The 20,180-nt window shown below is 31.8% G+C and overlaps 1 protein-coding gene and 1 long non-coding RNA gene across 2 annotated transcripts; both read right to left on the minus strand.

Annotated features, from left to right (window-relative positions):
• Positions 1-708: 708 nt before the first annotated feature.
• On the minus strand, positions 709-5,174 carry LOC134695074 (uncharacterized). The gene is made up of 3 exons (XR_010102684.1): positions 4,170-5,174; positions 2,161-2,254; positions 709-925 (listed from the first exon to the last, which is right to left on the minus strand). It is a non-coding gene; the product is annotated as an uncharacterized LOC134695074 (long non-coding RNA).
• A 4,522-nt stretch (positions 5,175-9,696) lies between these two features.
• Positions 9,697-17,566, minus strand: LOC134694090 (uncharacterized). The gene is made up of 6 exons (XM_063555085.1): positions 17,469-17,566; positions 15,398-15,483; positions 14,236-14,268; positions 13,592-13,879; positions 11,515-11,538; positions 9,697-10,031 (listed from the first exon to the last, which is right to left on the minus strand). The coding sequence occupies exons 2-6, from the start codon at positions 15,447-15,449 to the stop codon at positions 9,697-9,699; spliced, it is 732 nt and encodes a 243-aa protein (XP_063411155.1). The 5' UTR covers positions 15,450-15,483; positions 17,469-17,566.
• Positions 17,567-20,180: the final 2,614 nt, after the last annotated feature.

Genomic DNA, 20,180 nt, shown 5'->3' on the forward strand with positions numbered 1-20,180 from the left:
TAACATAACATATGACAATTTGAGTAGAATCGGTGAATATGAATTCATGAACATGGTAAAGAGTTGTCAATGGGGGTCGATGAGGACAGCTGAATCGAAATGAGCTAGAAATTGTCTTAACGTTGGATAATGAATTCGATAAATGTTCGCATATAGATTGAGCATGATTATGTACACAACAGTCAAACAGATACCCTCAAAAGAATAATTCATTCTACACAACCAGAAAGGTCAATGTGATTTTTCTTTACTAATATTATCTTTGCAACTATAATTATACAAGTCAAGAGCCTGTATTTGATTGGTTGTCATTTATTGCTGTTTTATATTTGTTTCTTTAATTGTTTTGTAGTTTGTTCTTGTGTTGCGCCATTTTACCGCTGTCCCATATTAAAGGAGGTTTGGCGCCGTTATAGCATGTTTGACCCACCACACCTTTATGTTGACCCGTGTTTTGTTTGTCAATCGGACGTTTATTATTTTGGATCATAGTGAGTCTAATTCTATTTAATCTATGTTGTATCTGACTGCCTTCCTTCTAGGTATATTTTACCCTTGATCTATTTATGTTTTTTTTTTCTCGTGTATGTTCAATCGAATTTTCTAAAAAAAAAACAACCACAAAGACAGAATATCGGTTCAAGTTATTTATTCTTTTGTTTCGAAGTTAGTTGAAATATATGTTATATTTCACAAATGAAACCCCCAAGAAAATGTCCATTGTCACACATCACATTAAAGAACTGGTATTTGCCATAAGCGTAGAAGAACATGCAGTCTTCCCCCTTTTCAGCTGACCAAGAAGGTTGTCCCGGAGCAAACGCAAAGTATGTCATCTTTGTTGCGTTGCCATGTTTAATCCATCTCCAATCGCCACTTGAAAGGTATCTATTGACGTTACGTCCACCAACGAAGTAGGAAATACCTATATGCAAAAAATCATTTGTTTTTTTCTTATTGATCTCTGTATATATTTTACATATGTGTCTTTCTTCTTTCAAAAAGGAGAAATAAAAAGAAATGAACAGAATGTAAGGTCGAACTATCTGTGTGTGTGGTTTTTCCCCCCAGTATAAACAAGACATTTTTCAACAGTAATATTGCTGGCTTCACAGTCGAATAAGCCTGGAGTACTCACAGATTTTTTTATGATTTTGATAAATTTTCAACGTTAAGCTTCGCCTACTTGTTCAATAACATACATTTTTTTTTTTGAATATTTGGCTTGAATCCAGTCTACCCCTAAGCTGTACTATGAATACGTCCAAAACAGGTTGAATGTACTTTCACTTAAAGTGTAACATATATACTCATAACGTTGCACACATAAATTAGATCAGAGAAAGTGTCTCACAAATGTATGAAAATCGAAAATACAAAAAAACCAATCTACTTGCATTGTTATTCATTGGTTATCAAATTTACTTGCACATGCTAAAAAATCATAACACTAGCTTGTTGACTCAATTCTCCTGTTTGTGTTGTTGTTTTAAATAGTGCACATTATATGCATAATGGTTTTAAAATAGCCTGTGCAAACACTAACGACCAGTTGTTTCTGAACCCAACTGTATTGACCATTTACTTTGTAGTGTAATGCATATAAATAGTAATATTTAGAAAAGTGGTGACTAAACATTGTACAGGAAAGCCGAAATCTGTGGACTTTGCATGTATGCAGGACAAGTTAAGGGTGGATGATCTGGAACGTATGATTCGGTCTGATGGTTGAGTGTTAGTTCCGGCTGGTGGCATCATACAAGTAGCCAGCACTGCATTTGGTACAGGCATACGAAAGGGATAATCTATGATTGAAATGTGCTGTTTTAGAATTTAAAAAATTGTTTTGAATTCAGGTTTATATTTAATGATTCTTTCTCCTAAATTTTGGTCCTTTTCGTGTAATCATTTCTTTAATGTTTTTATTAAAGTTTGATTATCAAGTATATCGGCATCAATCATCACTCACGGTTTGTCGAAACGCGACCATGTTGTAATGTAATCGTTCTCGTTTTTTTTTTATATACTAATATTTAAAACGTATAATAGAAAAAAGTGAGATTATATTATTCAGAAGTTGTTATAGTTTAAAACTAATAAATTACGATTTGTTAGTAAAACATCAAATTAGTCTAGCAAACTATGTTATGTAAATATTACCTGTCTTATTCCTCTGAAGGAATAATTTCATGAACATTGCTTCTTCAAGTGTTTCAAAGTTAGCCAGGTACGCACCAGGGTCTGTACAGCTTGCCTGGTTTATTGAAAATAGAAATTGAAAACATTATTTTAAAACATTTTTATACAGAATTTGGGGTACTTTACAATTATCTTAAAATATGAACGCTCCAACACAAGAAAAAACAAATCATTTATCCTCAAACCCCTTTTATCATAATGGAAAAAAATGGCTTATAAAGCTTGTGAATATGTTAATGTTACAATCTTTAAATAACTATGGTTTTTCTTACCCCAGGAGTAGATAACCTTAGCCGTATTTGGCACAACTTTTTGGAATTTTGGATCCTCAATGCTCTTCAACTTTGTATTTATTTGGCTTTTTAACTATTTTGATCTGAGCGTCACTGATGAGTCTAATGTAGACGAAACGCGCGTCTGGCGTATAAAATTATAATCCTGGTACTTTTGATAACTATTTACACCACTGGGTCGATGCCACTGCTGGTGGACGTTTCGTCCCCGAGGGTATCACCAGCCCAGTAGTCAGCACTTCGGTGTTGACATGAATATCAATTATATGGTCCTTTTTATAAATTTTCTGTTTACAAAACTTTCAATTTTTCGAAAAACTATGGTTTTTCTTACCACAGGAGTAGATAACCTTAGCCGTGTTTGGCACAACTTTTTGGAATTTTGGATCCTCAATGCTCTTCAACTTTGTATTTATTTGGCTTTTTAACTATTTTGATCTGAGCGTCACTGATGAGTCTTATGTAGACGAAACGCGCGTCTGGCGTATAAAATTATAATCCTGGTACTTTTGATAACTATGGCCTAATAATAATAAGCGTCTATTTGAAATATGTCTCTCGCCTATTATTTTTAGTAATATTTTACATACAATCTTCCTTTATTAGTTTTCCTTATTAATTAATATTGTATATATACGCCTTAATGTCGAAAATACAATTAGGGAGATGTGATGTAAATACAAATGAGACAAATTCACAGGAAACCACATGGCGTAGAGTACTCAACTATGAATATTTCATCTGTTTGTGAACGGTATTCATATTGGTAAAAGCTGCAAACGTCTCTCTTTGTAATTTTCCTGTCATTGAAACTGCACATTCATATATATTTCTTATTAAATCGCTGCTGAGTTAGTTAAGAGCCAAGTGAGCTTTTCTCATCACTTGGCGTCCGTCGTCCGTAGTCGTCGTCGTTAACTTTTACAAAATCTTCTCCTCTGAAACTACTGAGCCAAATCTAACCAAACTTAGCTACTATCATTATTAGGGTATATTTTTTGAAAAATATGTGGGGTGACTCAGACAACCAACGAAAATGGTCGCCATGGCTAAAAGTAGAACATAAGGGAAAATGTAGATTTTGGCTTATAATTTTGAAAGCAAAGCATTTACAGCAAATCTGTCAAGGGGTTATATTGTTTATCAAGTCAATATCTTTCTGCCGTGAAATTTTCAGATGAATTGGACAACCGGTTGATAGGTTGCTGCCCCCAATTGATAGTTTTTAAAGAAATTTACCTTTTTTTGTTATTATTTTGAATACTATCATAGATAGAGATAAACTGTAAACAGAAATAATGTTCAGCAAAGCAAGATCTACAAATACGTCATCGTGACCAAAATGGCCAGTTGATCCCTTCAGGAGTTATTGCTCTTTATAATTTTTTTTTAACAATTGTCATTAATTTGTTAAATTTTTGAAACTCTTTCCAAATAATTTCCTCTGTAACTAAAGGGATAAGTTTATTTAAGATAGAGACAATTCTAAGTAGCAAGAATGTTCAGTGGAGTAAAATTTACAAACACATCACAATCACCAAAACACAATTTTGTCATGAATACATCTGTGCCCTTTGTTTAATATGCACATAGTCCAAGGTGAGCGACACAGGCTCTTAAGAGCCTCTAGTTTCTGTAAAGGGTATATTTGTAAGCTGTCGAACTATCAATACATACAAATGCTTCATCCCCAGATATGTTGTCGTCGTAGATGGAATAACAGCCATTCCCGATCTTCTGGTATGGTTTCTGGCAGCTCCCTGATGAATCCAATTTTACACAGATTAATAAATAGGTATGTTTAATTTACAAAACTTTTGATTTTTTTAAATACTAAGGCTTCTCTACCTCAGGAATAGACAACTTTAGCTGTTTTTGGCAAACCTTTAGTTTTGGTCCTCTATGCTCTTCAGCTTCGTACCTTTTTTTGGCCTTTTTAACTTTTTTGATTCGAGCGTCACTGATAAGTCTTTTGTAGACGGATCGCGTTTCTGGCGTAAATACAAAACTTAATCCTGGAATCTATGATTAGTTTATTTATAGATATTATAAACATAAACTATAACTTATGGTTGCAATTCTGTAAATATAGACAATGCAATTTCCCACTAGAACTCCTATAAGGGATTAAAGTCATAATTGTTTATCCCGAATTCATGTATTTGGTTTAGATGTTATATTTGTTATTCTCGTGCGATTTTGTCTGATGCTTGGTCCGTTTCTGTGTGTGTTGCGTTTCGGTGTTGTGTCGTTGTTCTCCTCTTATATTTAATGCGTTTCCCTCGGTTTTAGTTTGTTACCTCGATTTAGTATTTTGTCCATGGATTTATGAGTTTTGAACAGCGGTATAATTTATTTATATTTGAAACGTCAACGTAGTCTTGTGTGTACGATTTTATCAGTTTTTTTCGCAAAAATATCGTATAATCGTCATGTTTTTCTCTTTGTCTGTTATCATAGGTAAAAATATGACAGCTACTTAATTGTCGTGTTTTGAAGCCGTAGTTAACCAATTGTTAACTTATAGTAAACAACAACAAAAGAAACATGGACATTGAGCACGTGTATAACATGTTCTTTCAGATAATAGTTTATTTAAATGACATTTCCATGCGAATTGCGTTAACCGGATTTTTAAGCGAAGGGTCACGCTAAGGTCACTTGCATACGGAAATTATTTCGGCGAATTGCTTCCTCGAAGAAAGCAATTAAAAAAAAGTAAAACTCCTTCTTAATGTGGACAAATTAAAGATTTTTGTTCAGAAAAAAAATATATGTTGTACGTTTTATAATGAAAACTATCCATTTAGTTATAAAAACACATGCATCATATATTCTAGAATAGGAAGTTCAAATTAAAGCACTCCATTTTTACAATTAAACATATTTAAAAGAAAAGAAAAAGTTGAGTTTACTTACCAGTGGGAGGTTGGTTAGTCGTTATGAATGGTTCTACAAATATAAGATACACTATTATGAATAAGACATGTTGTTGCATTTTACATGCAGGTACTCCAAACGCGATTTTGATACTTTTCTTACCATTTTAATGTAAAATTGAAGATTTCAACCTTTAAAAAGATATATGATCAAAACTGCTCGTCAAGTTTTTAGTATTTTCAAAGTTTGCTTAAACATCTACTTAACTAGTTAATTTTGAAAGAAATTTTAGAATTTAAGTATTTGATGAAATTTTCAAAAACTGAAACTTAGAATACTTATATTTCAATACTTTGATAAAAAAAACCCTGAGCAAAACATTTTTTATTTTGAATGGTTAAGTGTAACACGGATCGTTCGAGTGCATTTAATATGACATCATATATTGAAAGTGTTTGAATTCAAATTCAAATTATAATTTGATTTCAAATCGGGCACTTGCTGGCCAAAATCCTCCTCTGTTACGTAAAATGATTGTTCTGGTGATTTACGACATTAGCAACAGCGAGAAACTTACAACAGTACTACGACAACGTTGGAGAATACAAATTACGACATGTCGTATGCATGTCGTATATCTACGATAAATAATTACGATACGACAAGTTGTATCGTATCTTTAGTGAATTTTACTAAACATATTATATTTAATTTTTTTTCTTAGAAAGAAAGCATTGCAAGAATATATTTGAATTCCAAATATTCACTGACTGTCACACAACCCTCTGAATACAGAAAATTTAACAACTTGAAACATGTGGATGGTAATTACAAAACTTCTTCTGTCGCCTCGATCGCTGACTGGCACAAGAGAGACGAAGTAATGTATTAACACTGAGGTTCCAATCTTACTTGCTACATATAGATAGGCTTAGAACACCCCCAAAAACATCACCTGCCACGAAATAGCACAATACTGCTGAAAGTGCAGTTAAACATAAATAGACGAATGACTCAATCATTAAAAAAAAACACACTTCTTGAATATGATGTCATAAATGAAGTTTAAAAAAACTGTCATATTATCCCCCAATGTCATATACAATGCACTGAAAAGAAGAATAAATAGACAAAACGGGAGCGTACACGACGTCCAAACCTACATCATTGCAGTTTCCTTGGTACACGGATGCTTCTTCAAATTTTATATTTATCTCTCATGATTTTTGCCGCGGTCAAAATAATGATGTATCGAAGATGATTTGCTTTGTTTTTGCCAACGAGAAATTAGAAAACTTATGTTCATATTATAAAAGATAATATTGCACTGAGAATGATATGCAAAAGTTGTCAAATTTGCAAAAAGATATGTCATCAGCCTTATACGCAACCTATTTCTGATACTCAACATTAAGTTTCCAGGTATAGATTTACAGATTGGTTTTAACGTTGTAACTCTTAATTTCGTTAAAGCATTGTCTGTGACGAATACTTATCATTGCCATTTTGATATTTTAGAACACTTTAAGGTCGATTATAAAATTGTAGAAGAATGTTTACTTACGAACAAACACTGTATAGAAAGTGTTGTAAAAATTATGACTACACCGCCATTTAGTTCCATTTTCTTTCATTGTTAAAGGATCAATTGAAACAAAAATTCCACTAGTGTTGCTTACAAAAGTGTAATTTACAATTGGATTTGTGTCACAAGCATCAGGTGTACAAACTGTATATACAACATTTTCTCTGGATAATGATGCATGTCCAGTGAATGTTGGTATAATGCATGCTAATAATAATACAGATCCAGCTTCGAACGACCCTTTCCCAACTATGCTGAATTCACCTAAAACAAGATATAAGATAAGCAATAAGTGGCTACCAACAAAACCAGGTTTAATCCATCCTGTACCAAGTCAGGAATATGACAGTTCTTGCCCATTCGTTTTTGATGCGTTTTGTTATTTGATTGTGCCATGTGATTATGGACTTTCCGAATTGATTTTCCTCTAAATTCAGTATTTTTGTGATTTTACTTTTTTTTTGGCAATGCCTTAGTATTGATGATTTTCATGGTCTGTTTTTCAAACCAGTAATTTCCGTACGCTTGGAATTATTAAATGTGTTGTTTTCAGTTTTTCGCCCCAATAAATGCTAAATACACAACTGATTTGGATTTTTTTTTGCATACGTCGTGCATTTGTTTTTTTGTTTTCATATAATTAGTGTGGACCAATCAGTGATGTATTAAGCATTTACAGATAATTTTAACACAAGCGGAAATGTGGAAATCCAATGATCGAAAAGACACACACCCTTATAGCAAACAGATTTCTTTAATACAAGTGTTTAGATATAGGATAAATGTCCACGAGAGAAAAGCCAACCAACTACTACAGGATCATCAGCATCCATGTCAATACCTCATTCATGATTTCAAATAAAGTTTAAAATGATCGTTACGTAGTTAAATAATGGTACGAAAAAGAAGAAAAACAAGCAATTTGCACTAAAAAAACCCCAAAAAAATTGCTTACGGGCGTTTAGGAAAATGAAACCGTCTCGGCCTCTGACTTCTAGTTGTTAATAATAGATCAAGACGAAGAGGCGAAGGTATGAAAAAAGGGAAGGGAAAGTTTCTGCTGATTATGGGCATTCGGGTGTGCCCCACACCTAGTATATGATTGTAGTTCTTCTTTTAACGTTTTATATTGTCCTTGCAAAGACCGCAATAGTTTTCTATCTTTGAAAATCAATCAATTGATTTCCCCTCATGTAACCTTCACAAAACTATTGATTTATGATAATTAACCTGAAGCACGTGGAAGGTTTAAATGTTAAAGTGTGTACGAGTTTATATTTTTGATGCAATGATAGTGATATATGAGATTTGAATAGATGCTGCATTTGCTAAACTTGAAGGTCATTAGATTGATTATTACGCAATTTCGTGTATCCTATCTTGATTTTAATTAAGATTTATGAACATTTCTTGTCAATTGGACATTTTAAAGTTATTAACTATAATAATAACAATCCTGATTGAACCTTATGCAGACTTTAAATATTTTTATCAGCCGTCAACCTACATGAATAAATCAATCAAACGAATCAGCTGGTTGTTATGTCTTCAATGTTATTTAAAAATAACTTATCGGTATAAGGCACCTTTAAGATTCTAAATAGCAATGTTCACTTCCTGGTATCTTAAACTTTATGATTCAAGAATGTTTAACATGTTTAAAAGAGGGACGAAAGATACGAAAGGGACAGTCAAACTCATAAATCTAAAACAAACTGACAACGTTTTTTTTTCTACGGCTAAAAATTAAAAAGACAAACAGAAAACAATAGTACACATGGCACAACATAGAAAACTAAAGAATAAACAACACGAACCCTACAAAGTGCCACTCATGAGTCTTGTTATTTTTAAGAATTTAAAAAAAAAAATTGAGAATGGGAATGGGGAATGTGTCAAAGAGACAACAACCCGACCATAGAAAAAAACAAGAGCAGAAATTCCCGCACCCGGAGGCGTCCTTCAGCTGGACCCTAAACAAATATATACTAGTTCAGTGATAATGAACGCCATACCAATTTCGAAATTGTACACAAGAAACTATAATTAAAATAATACAAGACGTTACATTGCAAATAAAAAAAAAGGATATTTTGTATGATTTCAAATGATACAACTCTTAACAAGATAATAAATGACACAAAATTTAGAACTGTAGGTCATCGTACAGTCTTGAACAAAGAACAAAGCCTATACTGCATAGTCAGAAATCACAAATCTTAAACAATTCAAACGAGAAAACTAACTGCCGTATATACGTACAAATAATAAACATAAAACAAATATCAAATTAAGTTCTTTTAACGGTCAACTGGAAACAAGCTTTGATTTCAAAAGTTAACAATCATGATATTTAGTCATAGAATCAGGCTGGTTGTTCAATCTTGTCAGGCTAGTATTACTTTGTTTTAAATACTAGTTCACTTTTTTGGGTCTTTACTGTGTTATAAGCTCAAATGATTACTTACATTAACGGAGCACCTACATTCGGATAATGCTTTAGAATTCCTGAATCCTGCTAATTCATTCTTATTGTATTTCGTATCGATTATTCTCATGTCTGTCTGTCAGTGATGATTAATAGTTATCAATGTCCTTTTGGAATTCTAGTATTTATGAAGTCAAATTATTACAGTTCGCTAACACAACTATAACATGAAAGTACATTTTATACGTTTCTGCTTAATATATAATCATATCTGTTGTTAGAATATTCAATCGGCAGCAATCTTTGTTTCCTCAGACTACAATTTTGACATCATGTTTTAAAAAGAGTGTATACTTACGAACAAACACTGTATATGAAGTGTTGTTGTCTCCGTCATAGCATATCCATTTAGTTCCATTATCGCTCATCGATAAAGGATAAATTGTGACAAAAATCCCACTATGGTTGCTTGCAAAAGTGTACCTTTCCGTTGATACTATTGTACAGAAAGAATTAAAGGCACACGTTACTAAGCTTATATTTCCTCTTTTCCATGTTGCAGCTCCAGTAAATGCCGGTATAATGCATGACAAATTCAATACAGAGTCGACTTTTAAAGACCCTATCCCGTTTATGCTGATTTTACCTGTAAAACATAAATACCAAATTCTAAGGAAAATCCAAATAGAAAAGTTCTTTATAATATGACAAAAGATGTTTCCAATGATTTTTATGAGAGCCGTGGTGTAGTGGCTAGTGCATCGTACTACTAACACAAAGGTTCCTGGTTTGATTCCCGTGTCCAGGATGAACATTTCAGGGACTGAATTTTCTACTCTCCCTTGACACCATTTGCGAGTATGGCCTTGAGTTAATGACGATGGTCCGTCAGAAGGGGACGATAAACGACTGAACCGTGTTAAGAGAGAGCAATATCTCTTGTATGTTAAAGACACCTTGTAGATTTTGAAAAAGAGCAGGCTAAAGACGCTTCAATGCAGCACTCGCACCTGCAAAGTTTAAAGGGATTAATATAAGTTGCAAAACTTGTTTCCCATTCCACTATACATGGATATGTTTAAATTACTGATTTTTATATGTCCAAAATTTGTAAACACTTAAAGTATAGACTGAGAAGTGATAAGATTTTGTGTATTTGTTTGTTTGAATAAAAAGAGCTGTGTGAGATACTTCAAAGAGTCAGCACTGAAGTATGTTGTATAAAGGACTTTTTTCAGAGAGCAATAACCTGTATTTTTAAACTACTAGTTATTATCTTCCTCAGTAATATATTTTGGTTCGTCAATGTTCAATTTCGTACTTTTTTTTTAATATTTGATACTATTTTAGTCATTTAAGAGCTTTTTGTAGATTTTGATATGCGACTGACGTAAACATTTTTAAGCATCTATGATGAGTTCTTTCGCTTAAACATAATGCACAGTTGTGATATAGAATACAAAAAGTTAGACAACGCCTTTTTAGATACATGTAGGTCTCATTGTGCAAATTGTTTTTTTTAACTATCTATCATATTTGCTAACCTTGCTTCTGGATTGATGTATATTATTAAATTAAATTCCAAAAAGTCAATATAAATAAAAAATAAGGTGTTAGTTTATGATTTTATCCGCAAAAATATCTTCTTCTCTTTGAAATTTTATTTTCAATATTATATCAAAATTTTCCCCTTCATATAATTTTTTCTTGATGATGATTTACCTTAGATGGATTTGGCAAAACTTTTAGGAATTTTGTTCCTAAATGCTCTTCAACTTTGTACCTTATTTGGTTTTTTTAATATTTTTGGATTCGAGCGTCACTGATGAGTCTTTTGTAGACGAAACGCGCGTCTGGCGTATATACAAAATTTAGTCCTGGTATCTATGATGAGTTTATTAACATGTGTTTGATTAAGACAAGAAATGATACTTTATACAACGATGATTTATTTTTATAAACATTTAGGGAGTGTATGCTTAACTAAGATGCTTAACAATGTTTCTTGTAATTTTAACACCATGGCAACGTGTTTGAAGTTTTTATTCATCTATTTCCTAATTTTCTTCTTTGAAATGTTTGCATGTGAAGATATATTCAAGGTACAAACTTTGGATATAATATCTCACCTGTTGTTGCTTTAATCGTTGATTCTAAAAAAAAATAAAAAATGAAAAAACTACTTCTCCATGTAGGGAAAAAAATAGATCAAGTATGTTCCATCAATGGTTATTGTTTATATACGACGGCACCGATGCACGTATAATGATAAATTATTTGATTTCAATTCAAGCGACAAATGATCATGCTTACAATATAAACATCCTTGCAGCTTTGAATTCAAATAAATGTTAAAATAACCAAATAAACTCATCATAGATACCAGGACTAAATCTTATATATATACGGCAGACGCGCGTTTCATATACAAAAGACTAATCAGTGAGGCTCGAATCCAAAAATGTTTAAAATAGCCAAATAAAGTATTGTTGTTTTCAGCAAAATCTTTTTTTTTATTGTAAATCAAGTTGCTTCATACACTTTTTTTTCGTTTGACCCAAAAGATTTCCCTGCGTTACATATAGTCATATATATGACAACTTCTAAAACTTTCTATATTCGAACTAGTTAGACAAATTGTCAACCATGTGATTTTTTTTAATTTATTCATACATATTGGTTATAAATGCACGTAAAATACATATAAAGACATTTATAATGTTGTTAGTTCATCGAAGGGGCTCAAAGTAACTACAATGTTAAGCTTACCGTTTATGTCATATATTTGAATATTATTTATAAAGATTTTAATTTCTGACCTCGGCGAAAAGTGCACCCGTTAAAAAAAAACCCAGTATTATCCGATTTCAATTTTTGAAGTTCGCATTTAAGCTCAAATCGAACATTAAAACTGCGGAACATAACTTATTGACTGTTTGACGATGGATGCCAAATATAATAACGCTTTAATAATCTAAGATTAATGAGACGGAAAAAGTGAAAACAACATTATATTTACATTTGTTTCTTCAGCACATAACTATATTTTATTTTAGAAACCACGGACGATGTTTACCTTATAGATTTGGAAAAGCTCGGCTAATTGAAGCTAGCACTCAGACAACTTACAATAAAATCGGCTGATAGATATTTATATATATTTCAAAGGACCTTAATTTTGGCAATTGAAATTCTTTGACTTTTTAAAACACAATAAAAAATTGCGTATATTGATATGATTTTATGTCTTTTTAGATGAACCTTTTTGGAATTTTCCTCATAATTTTGTAGACGAAACGCGTGTATGGCACATATAACAAATTTCAATCCAGGTATCTATGATAACTTCATTTCAGTCTTTTTGTGATTTTACTTTTTAATACCCGAAAATATATTTTCAAAGTGGATGATAAACATCTAGTTCTTTACATTCTTTAAAACTTCAATCATCAGCATTTGATATTACTTTGAATACTTGTTTGTTGCTCTTCTTTTATATTTGCTATATATTTTGTCAAAATGCTTATAATTATAAATTAACTGGAAACAAAACTTTGAATGTTTGAAATACTATGGCTTTTGTACCTCAGGAATTGATTACGGTAGCTGTATTTGGCAAAACTTTTAGGAATGTTTGGACTTTAATGCTCTTCACCTTCTGACTTTAATTTGGCCTTTTTCATATTTTCGAGCGTCACTGATGAATCTCATGTAGACGAGACGCGCAGCTGGCGTAAATATAAAATTTCAATCCTGGTATCTATGATGAGTTAATTTTATGTTTCTTTGTTACATGTATGACGTCGCTCTGTATTTATACATACCGTCATAGTGTTATTGTACCATGGTAGATTGTGTTTTCTTGTCTTTAATATTTGACTAATATGCTTGGTCTGTATATAGTTATCAAAGTTACCAGGATTATAATTTAGTACGCCAGACGCGTATGCCATTTTGTGCTTCTTTGTTACATATTTATATTTTTTTTGTTTTTACGATTATAGTACAATGTCGAATGCTGTATTATTGAAATGTTTACCTATTATGTCTGGAGTTTTTTTGGTTTACGCATAGTGGAATTTGATCCAGGACTTTCCGTTTTGAATTTTCCTCGGAGTTTTGGGATTTTACTTTTTTTTAAGCAACAGCATACGGATTTGTTTTTTTTAAAGTTGACATTATATGTTTAGGAGAATATCAACTTACGAACAATCACTGTATATGAAATGGTGTAATCTAGAGTATTACACATCCATATAGTTCCATTGTCTGCCATTGATAAAGTCTTAATGGTGACAAAAATACCACTGGTGTTGCTTTCAAAAGTGTAGTTTTCTGTATGAGCTGGTGAACATATACCAGCATGAAAACAGGTTGTATAGATATTATTTTCTCTTCCCCATTGTGCAGATCCAGTGAAATGTGGTATAATACATGACAATATTAGTGCAGAGCCCGCTTCGTGAGAACCTTGTCCAATTATGCTGATTTCACCTTGAAAAGAATTAACAAAGACATTTATTCTTTTAATACCTGTTCATGCCTAAAACATTTTATCATAATATGATAGGACATGTGTTTCACACATAAATCAGACTTAAATTATCGAGAGTACTTCCATCTTCACAAATCTTCACAAAATTTAAATCAGTCAAAATAAACGACTCACTAGATAAAGCTGCAATTATATTTTGTTGTTTTTGTATAACTTTGCACCCTTTACTATAAAATAGGCAGGTGGTTAACATCACATAAAAAGTGTTATTTACTGCAAAACATGGGTCATAGTAACGACTGCTTCTTTTGACTAAAATTTGATATAGCTTGAAAATGGGTGTATGACTACTTACCAGTGGTTGTTGGACTAGTCGTTGTGGCTGGTACTATAACATAAAATAGTATCAATTGTTTTGTTTTTCAATATCGTAATTCTATATTGCATTTTTATATTGTCTTTACAAAGAAAAGTAGTGATTCACACATTTCTGTACCAAAACAATTATTACCTTCATTTTTCCTTTTAAACAAATAAAAATTAGATACTATGTTTTAACTTGAAGCATGTACTAGGTGATATTACATTGATACATTTATGTGAGAACTTATGCGTTGTAAAGTTATCAGTATTGTTTTTAAGATATAAAGCATTCGAGATAAATTTATGCTCTACTTCAACGATAGTATTCGATATTTTTTATTTTGTAAGAAGCACTAGCTGTCAAATTCATATTGACCGCTTTGATTTAAATTTTTATATTTGATTTATAATATAGTAAAACGTATATTACGAATTATAAAGAGTCTATAATAGACAATTGTCAAGGAATGTGCTCGATATATATATATCATCGTTTCGTTTGTATCTTAGTCTAGGTGACTTTTAATCAACTATCGAGTTGACCTCCGAAGACTACGGACGGTAATTTAAGAGATATAATTATTAATATAGATATAAATAGGTCTGTTTAATTTCATATCATCGGTTTAAAATGTATGTTAATCATCATTTTTACCTGTATAACAATGAGTTTTTTTCATTTCCAATGTTGACATTCTTTGCCTTCCATAACCGAAGACTCACAATTCATGCGTTATTAATCTCTACATAAGGGATTAAATTAAACTAGCCAATGCAAGTGTTAAATTGATTTTGAACGTCTCACATTTATCAATAAATAAGTAAAACACACACTGAATTTCTCATTTAGACATTTCATTTATTGCATTAAAGAATATCTGTGATGACGAACCATTAAAGTAAACCATGTAATGTTCTGATGATCAAGAAAATCATTAAAACTAAATGACAGCAAGAAAAAAATCTAGTGTACTTATTTTTTTCAACCAAACCTTTGCAGCAATCGACATAAGAAAAATCAAAGTGAAAAAGAAAATATTTCCAACAATTGGATTTTAATCATAATCAATCACTTTTGATAATTCACTTCGATACACAATATGCAATTTGAGCTATCAGTGTTTTATGATTGTTTCTGTATTTTAGTGACTTACCAGGTAATATAACAAACGTTAGGATCAAAGCGAAGAACAACAATGTTGTCATGTCTACTTTGAATCAAATATTATCTGACTTTAAACTGAAATAAAATAGATTGTTACAGTAAATATCTTTTTGGTCTTTTACATAATGATAGTTATCAAAGGTACAAGGCTTATAATTTTTTACGCTAGACGCGCGTTTCGTCTATATAAGACTCATCAGTGACGCTCAGATAAAAAAAAAGTGAGAAAGACAAACAAGTATTATGTTGAAGAGCATGAAAGACACAAAATTCCCAAAAAGTTGTGTCAAATACGGATAATTTAATCTATGTCTGGGATAAGAAAATCCTTAGTATTTCGAATAATTTAAACTTTCTAAACAGATAATTTATAAAAATGACCCATATAAATCGAAATTTATGTCAACATCGAGGTAGTGACTACTGGGCTGACGATACCCTTTGGGACGAAAAGTTCACCAGAAAGGGCATCGACCCAGTGATGTTTATAGTTATCAAAGGTACCAGGCATTTAATTTGTCACGCCAGACACGCTTTTTGTCTACATAATGACCATATTCTTCACATGTTAAGTTGTCACCACTTTCAAAGTCTCCACTTTTATAATGTTTAAGGACAAGTTAGTAATATTGATTCTTTTCATAATGATTAAGAAGAAATCAAACCAGCATAGAGACAAATGGAATTGAACAATCATTTGACAGACAGCAAGTGTAAATACGATTTGCTACCGACTTTTATGTATACACCATCAGTGTTTTGCATTTATATTTCCAATACTCAAACAATCGTCTTAAGTGATGATTAAAATAGAAAGAGAAAATGATAACACACAATTGAAAAGTATGTAACCAAAAAGTCATGTATCTGGGTTTTTAACCCTTATATAAGGACAAAAGAATCCGACAAAATGCCAATCTACCGCATCTTGAATTAACAGCTGTGTAGTCTGTTTCGATTGTTCATATATTTTCATTTATACTATTGTTCAAACTTCTTTTCTCATTTTATTTTGAGTATTTGTAGGATCTGCTAACAAAAATCAAAACATTCAAACGCACACACGAATTTCAATGTTGCATTTTTATAATGATTAATATAAATTTTCGAATAACGAACGGAATATCAGAAAAGCGAATATAGAAGAATGCAATTTTTTTTTTTGCGTATCGCTTCTCTTTTCCTTACTTGTAGTAGACTTATTCAACATAGACCAATAATACGCAAAACCAATATCAATATCGCAACTGAAACAAAAATAGTTTTGAACGCAAAACATTTGTTCACATACAATGTTCTCGATCAAACTTTACAAAAAAAAAACCACAACAAACGTTGCACATTTTTCAAATTATACTAAATTAACCAGTCTAAGTAATTAGTTATCAAAATTTAAGTAATATGCAATGGTACATACATTTTGTTATATAAAGCATGTTATTTGAAGGCCGGCTAGTTATACAATAAAACATAGAAAACAAAAGCAAACGCGAGGGGCCAGATTTCTGGATAGTTTTCAAAAAGAGGAATATCAAAAATGCTGAAAAAAGTATTGATATGTTATATTTTTGGGAGTTACGAAAGTAAAACACCACATCAAGGGTTTTGTTTGGTCGGTTTAGTGTTGCTTAGTATTGAATTTGATGTGTAATGTTTTGTGTTAATAGCTCGGCATTTTCAACCAAAGTGATGTCTCTTTTTATTTAAACTTTGATTATTGTTTGGAGCAGGTCTTGGTTTTTTCTTTTTCTTTTTTTATATTAAATGTTTTCTTGTCGAAGTCTTTCTTGTGGCACTTAGCCGATGAACACTCTTATAATTTTCCGCACAAATCTCGGCATACTAGTATCCTAATTTTAGTTGTTGATAAGAGGAATTAAAATCCGAGTCTATGGTGTAAGAACTATTTTTTGGTAACCCTTCATATAAAAAAAAATCCAATTAGTTTTCCCGTTATTACTTATTTACAACAACCTGTGGATTATCTACGGAAACTGGTCCTCGACAGTAAAGAATGATATTGTTTTTGAGATTGAACTTAACTTAAATATACTACATACCTAAATATTCGGATGCTGTTTTGAATTTTCACCTCAGTCACTATGTTAGCAAAGTAAGTATGAATTCACTAGTTTATCACTTATGACGAAGATAAAACTATGCAACGTTATATGACTCATTTAATAGTAGTCACATGATCACTTTTGTTTTAAGTTATTAAATTTTCGGAAAATCCAGTTGATTGCCATTTCAGCGAAAACGTTTGTCGTCCTTCATTCATTATCGATACGAACCCACTATTCACAAAACAGACTTATTTATGACACACGCAGTTTGACATGTTTCGAAAATGTTATTACCGGCTTGGTTTATATAAACGCATCTTTGGTTTTCAAATCACTCGTCATTATAGCCTCATGTTGTTCGGAATTATTGTGATACTGTTTCATGCATAGTGGCATTAAACATATTGATTCTTAAAAAATCAACATATTTCTTGAAATATAAAATATCTATCCTTCTTAGTAATAGATAATATCAAAACCTTCGACAAGATATCTATCATCTGGAAATCTGAGTCATTATATTGCATTGAGTGTCGTAAAAAAAAGACACGAACACATTTAAATGCTTGTCTACAGATAGCCATAATGCATTGCAGTTTAGAATGTAAATTACTACACAATTGACCTTGTTTAGAAAAAATAAGAAATGACGGCCGAAATCGAGTGCACATTCAAACTAATCGAGCAGAAACTGATTTTTTGAAAAATAGAAAAATACCCCCAAAAAAGAAGTTTTGGTTTATTTTTTTATACAAATGAAAAAGATGAATTGATAAGTGTTTCTGTGTAATTGCAAATATGTCAGAAAAGATAGCCTTATCGTAAGTTCGATGGGATGGACTCGTTCCAGAAAATTGCTAAAACCAATAGCGAATCAAATATTTCTATTTACGACACTGTTATAGGCGAGCGCCAAAACAAGGATTCGGAGGTTTTTAATGCACCTACCTAACACACGGCTATATGATATATCATTTGAAAGGTCTTTTATCGTACATTCAGAATTGCCTGGTCGTCAAACTGGGAAATGGTCACATTTTTTAAAAAACGGCAAAAAAGAAGGAAAAAATATAAGTCATAATTTGACGATATTGTTCGAAAAATGCAGTTTAAGAAGAAATTCATCTGCAATATAATATGAAATATATCATTTGACAAACTAAAGTCTATCTAATTTTTGTTTCTGAAATAATTTTTGTTTAAAAAGTGTTTAAAATGAAAAAAATCTCGTATTTTTGTGAAAATCATAATTTTTACGGATATTGACGCAAAACTCTCGGTAATATTTAATTTTGCATCTAAAAACACACAAATTCTATTGGTTTTATATTGGTAACGTATATAACTAGTTTTTTTAAGTTCTAATGTCTCGCCTAGCTTGTTTTTTATACCGACAAAATATTGATAAAACTATATTAAAACATATCTTAAAACTGCTCTAAAGCGCATATTTACCATGTTTACAGCACAGTTTAAAATAAATGTTATTTGCTCCTGTCAGTTCGACAGTTATAAATACAATATGATTTAATTGTCTTAAGCTTGCCAACCACTTCAAGGCCGAAGATCACTAGCAAGGTGTTGTTTTTTTGTTATTTTTTGTTTTGTTTAGATCACTTGCAAGGTGTTGTTTCTTTTTGGGTTTTTTCTAAACTACCACTATCATCGCATACGGAACTTAAGTACACAACCATTTGGTAGAGTTATTACAAAACACAAAATTAATAATAATATACATATTTACATTGAATAACAGTGAGGCAACTTAAACTTTATATTGCCCCATTGCTCAAATGCTCTTTCGCTATTAGTCAATGGTATCGTTTTCATCTTCATCATCGTCAATCATATGATCTTTTTTAGAGGTTGATGTTCTCTTTAGAATAAATATTTTGGCAAGTATCACTGCCCTGACATGGACAAAGCTCCGTGCAAGACATTTGCTGCTCTCGGCAAATACATTTCTTGCTACGTATTTATTCCCTCTTGCAAGAACATACTAGATCTTGCAGGAAATCGGACTTCATCATGCCTAAAAAGTAGAATGGATCTGGGCCATGTAAACTCTTTTCCATCCGTATTCATAAGGAGACAAAGGATTTGGATGATCGAGATGTGAGGACATCCAAATTGTCGTTTGTTGAAATGACCGCAAAATATGTTCTTTGAATGCAGGTTCAGTTGAGTCTTTGCATGTTACAAGTTTAACACGTAACTTGTTTAAGTCAACATGTGATGAAGCGAATTTTTCTTTAAAGTCATACAAGCTTGAAATAAGCTCTATGGCAGCTGACAACGATGTGGAAAAAGCAATCTTATCAAAGTTTTGGAGATTTGTAAACTTACTCGGAGATTTTCTTATCAAATTGAAAACAGTCTTTTTGCCAATCCCAATTATAGCAGAAATGGTATCACAACCAGTTCAAGCATGAACTACAGGGAGAATGTTAGCTAGTAAAGGTGAAAAAGATTTACTTAACTCATGGATTGGTATGTACCTTCTACAGTCCCTAAGACAATTAGATGACCCCGTCAAAAACCACATTTGTTCAGTCGACACAAGAATCTTGAAATAATGAACACAGAGCACAAGAACATCTGTATCGGAACACTTGACTAAAAGATTTAATGAGAGTATAACATGAAGCAAGATTCTGGTGTCTGTGTCTTCATACGAACAGGACAGATCTGAAGATCGATTACATG

Source organism: Mytilus trossulus, chromosome 13 (genome assembly GCF_036588685.1).
Source record: "Mytilus trossulus isolate FHL-02 chromosome 13, PNRI_Mtr1.1.1.hap1, whole genome shotgun sequence".
Classification (NCBI taxonomy): Eukaryota; Metazoa; Mollusca; class Bivalvia; order Mytilida; family Mytilidae; genus Mytilus; species Mytilus trossulus.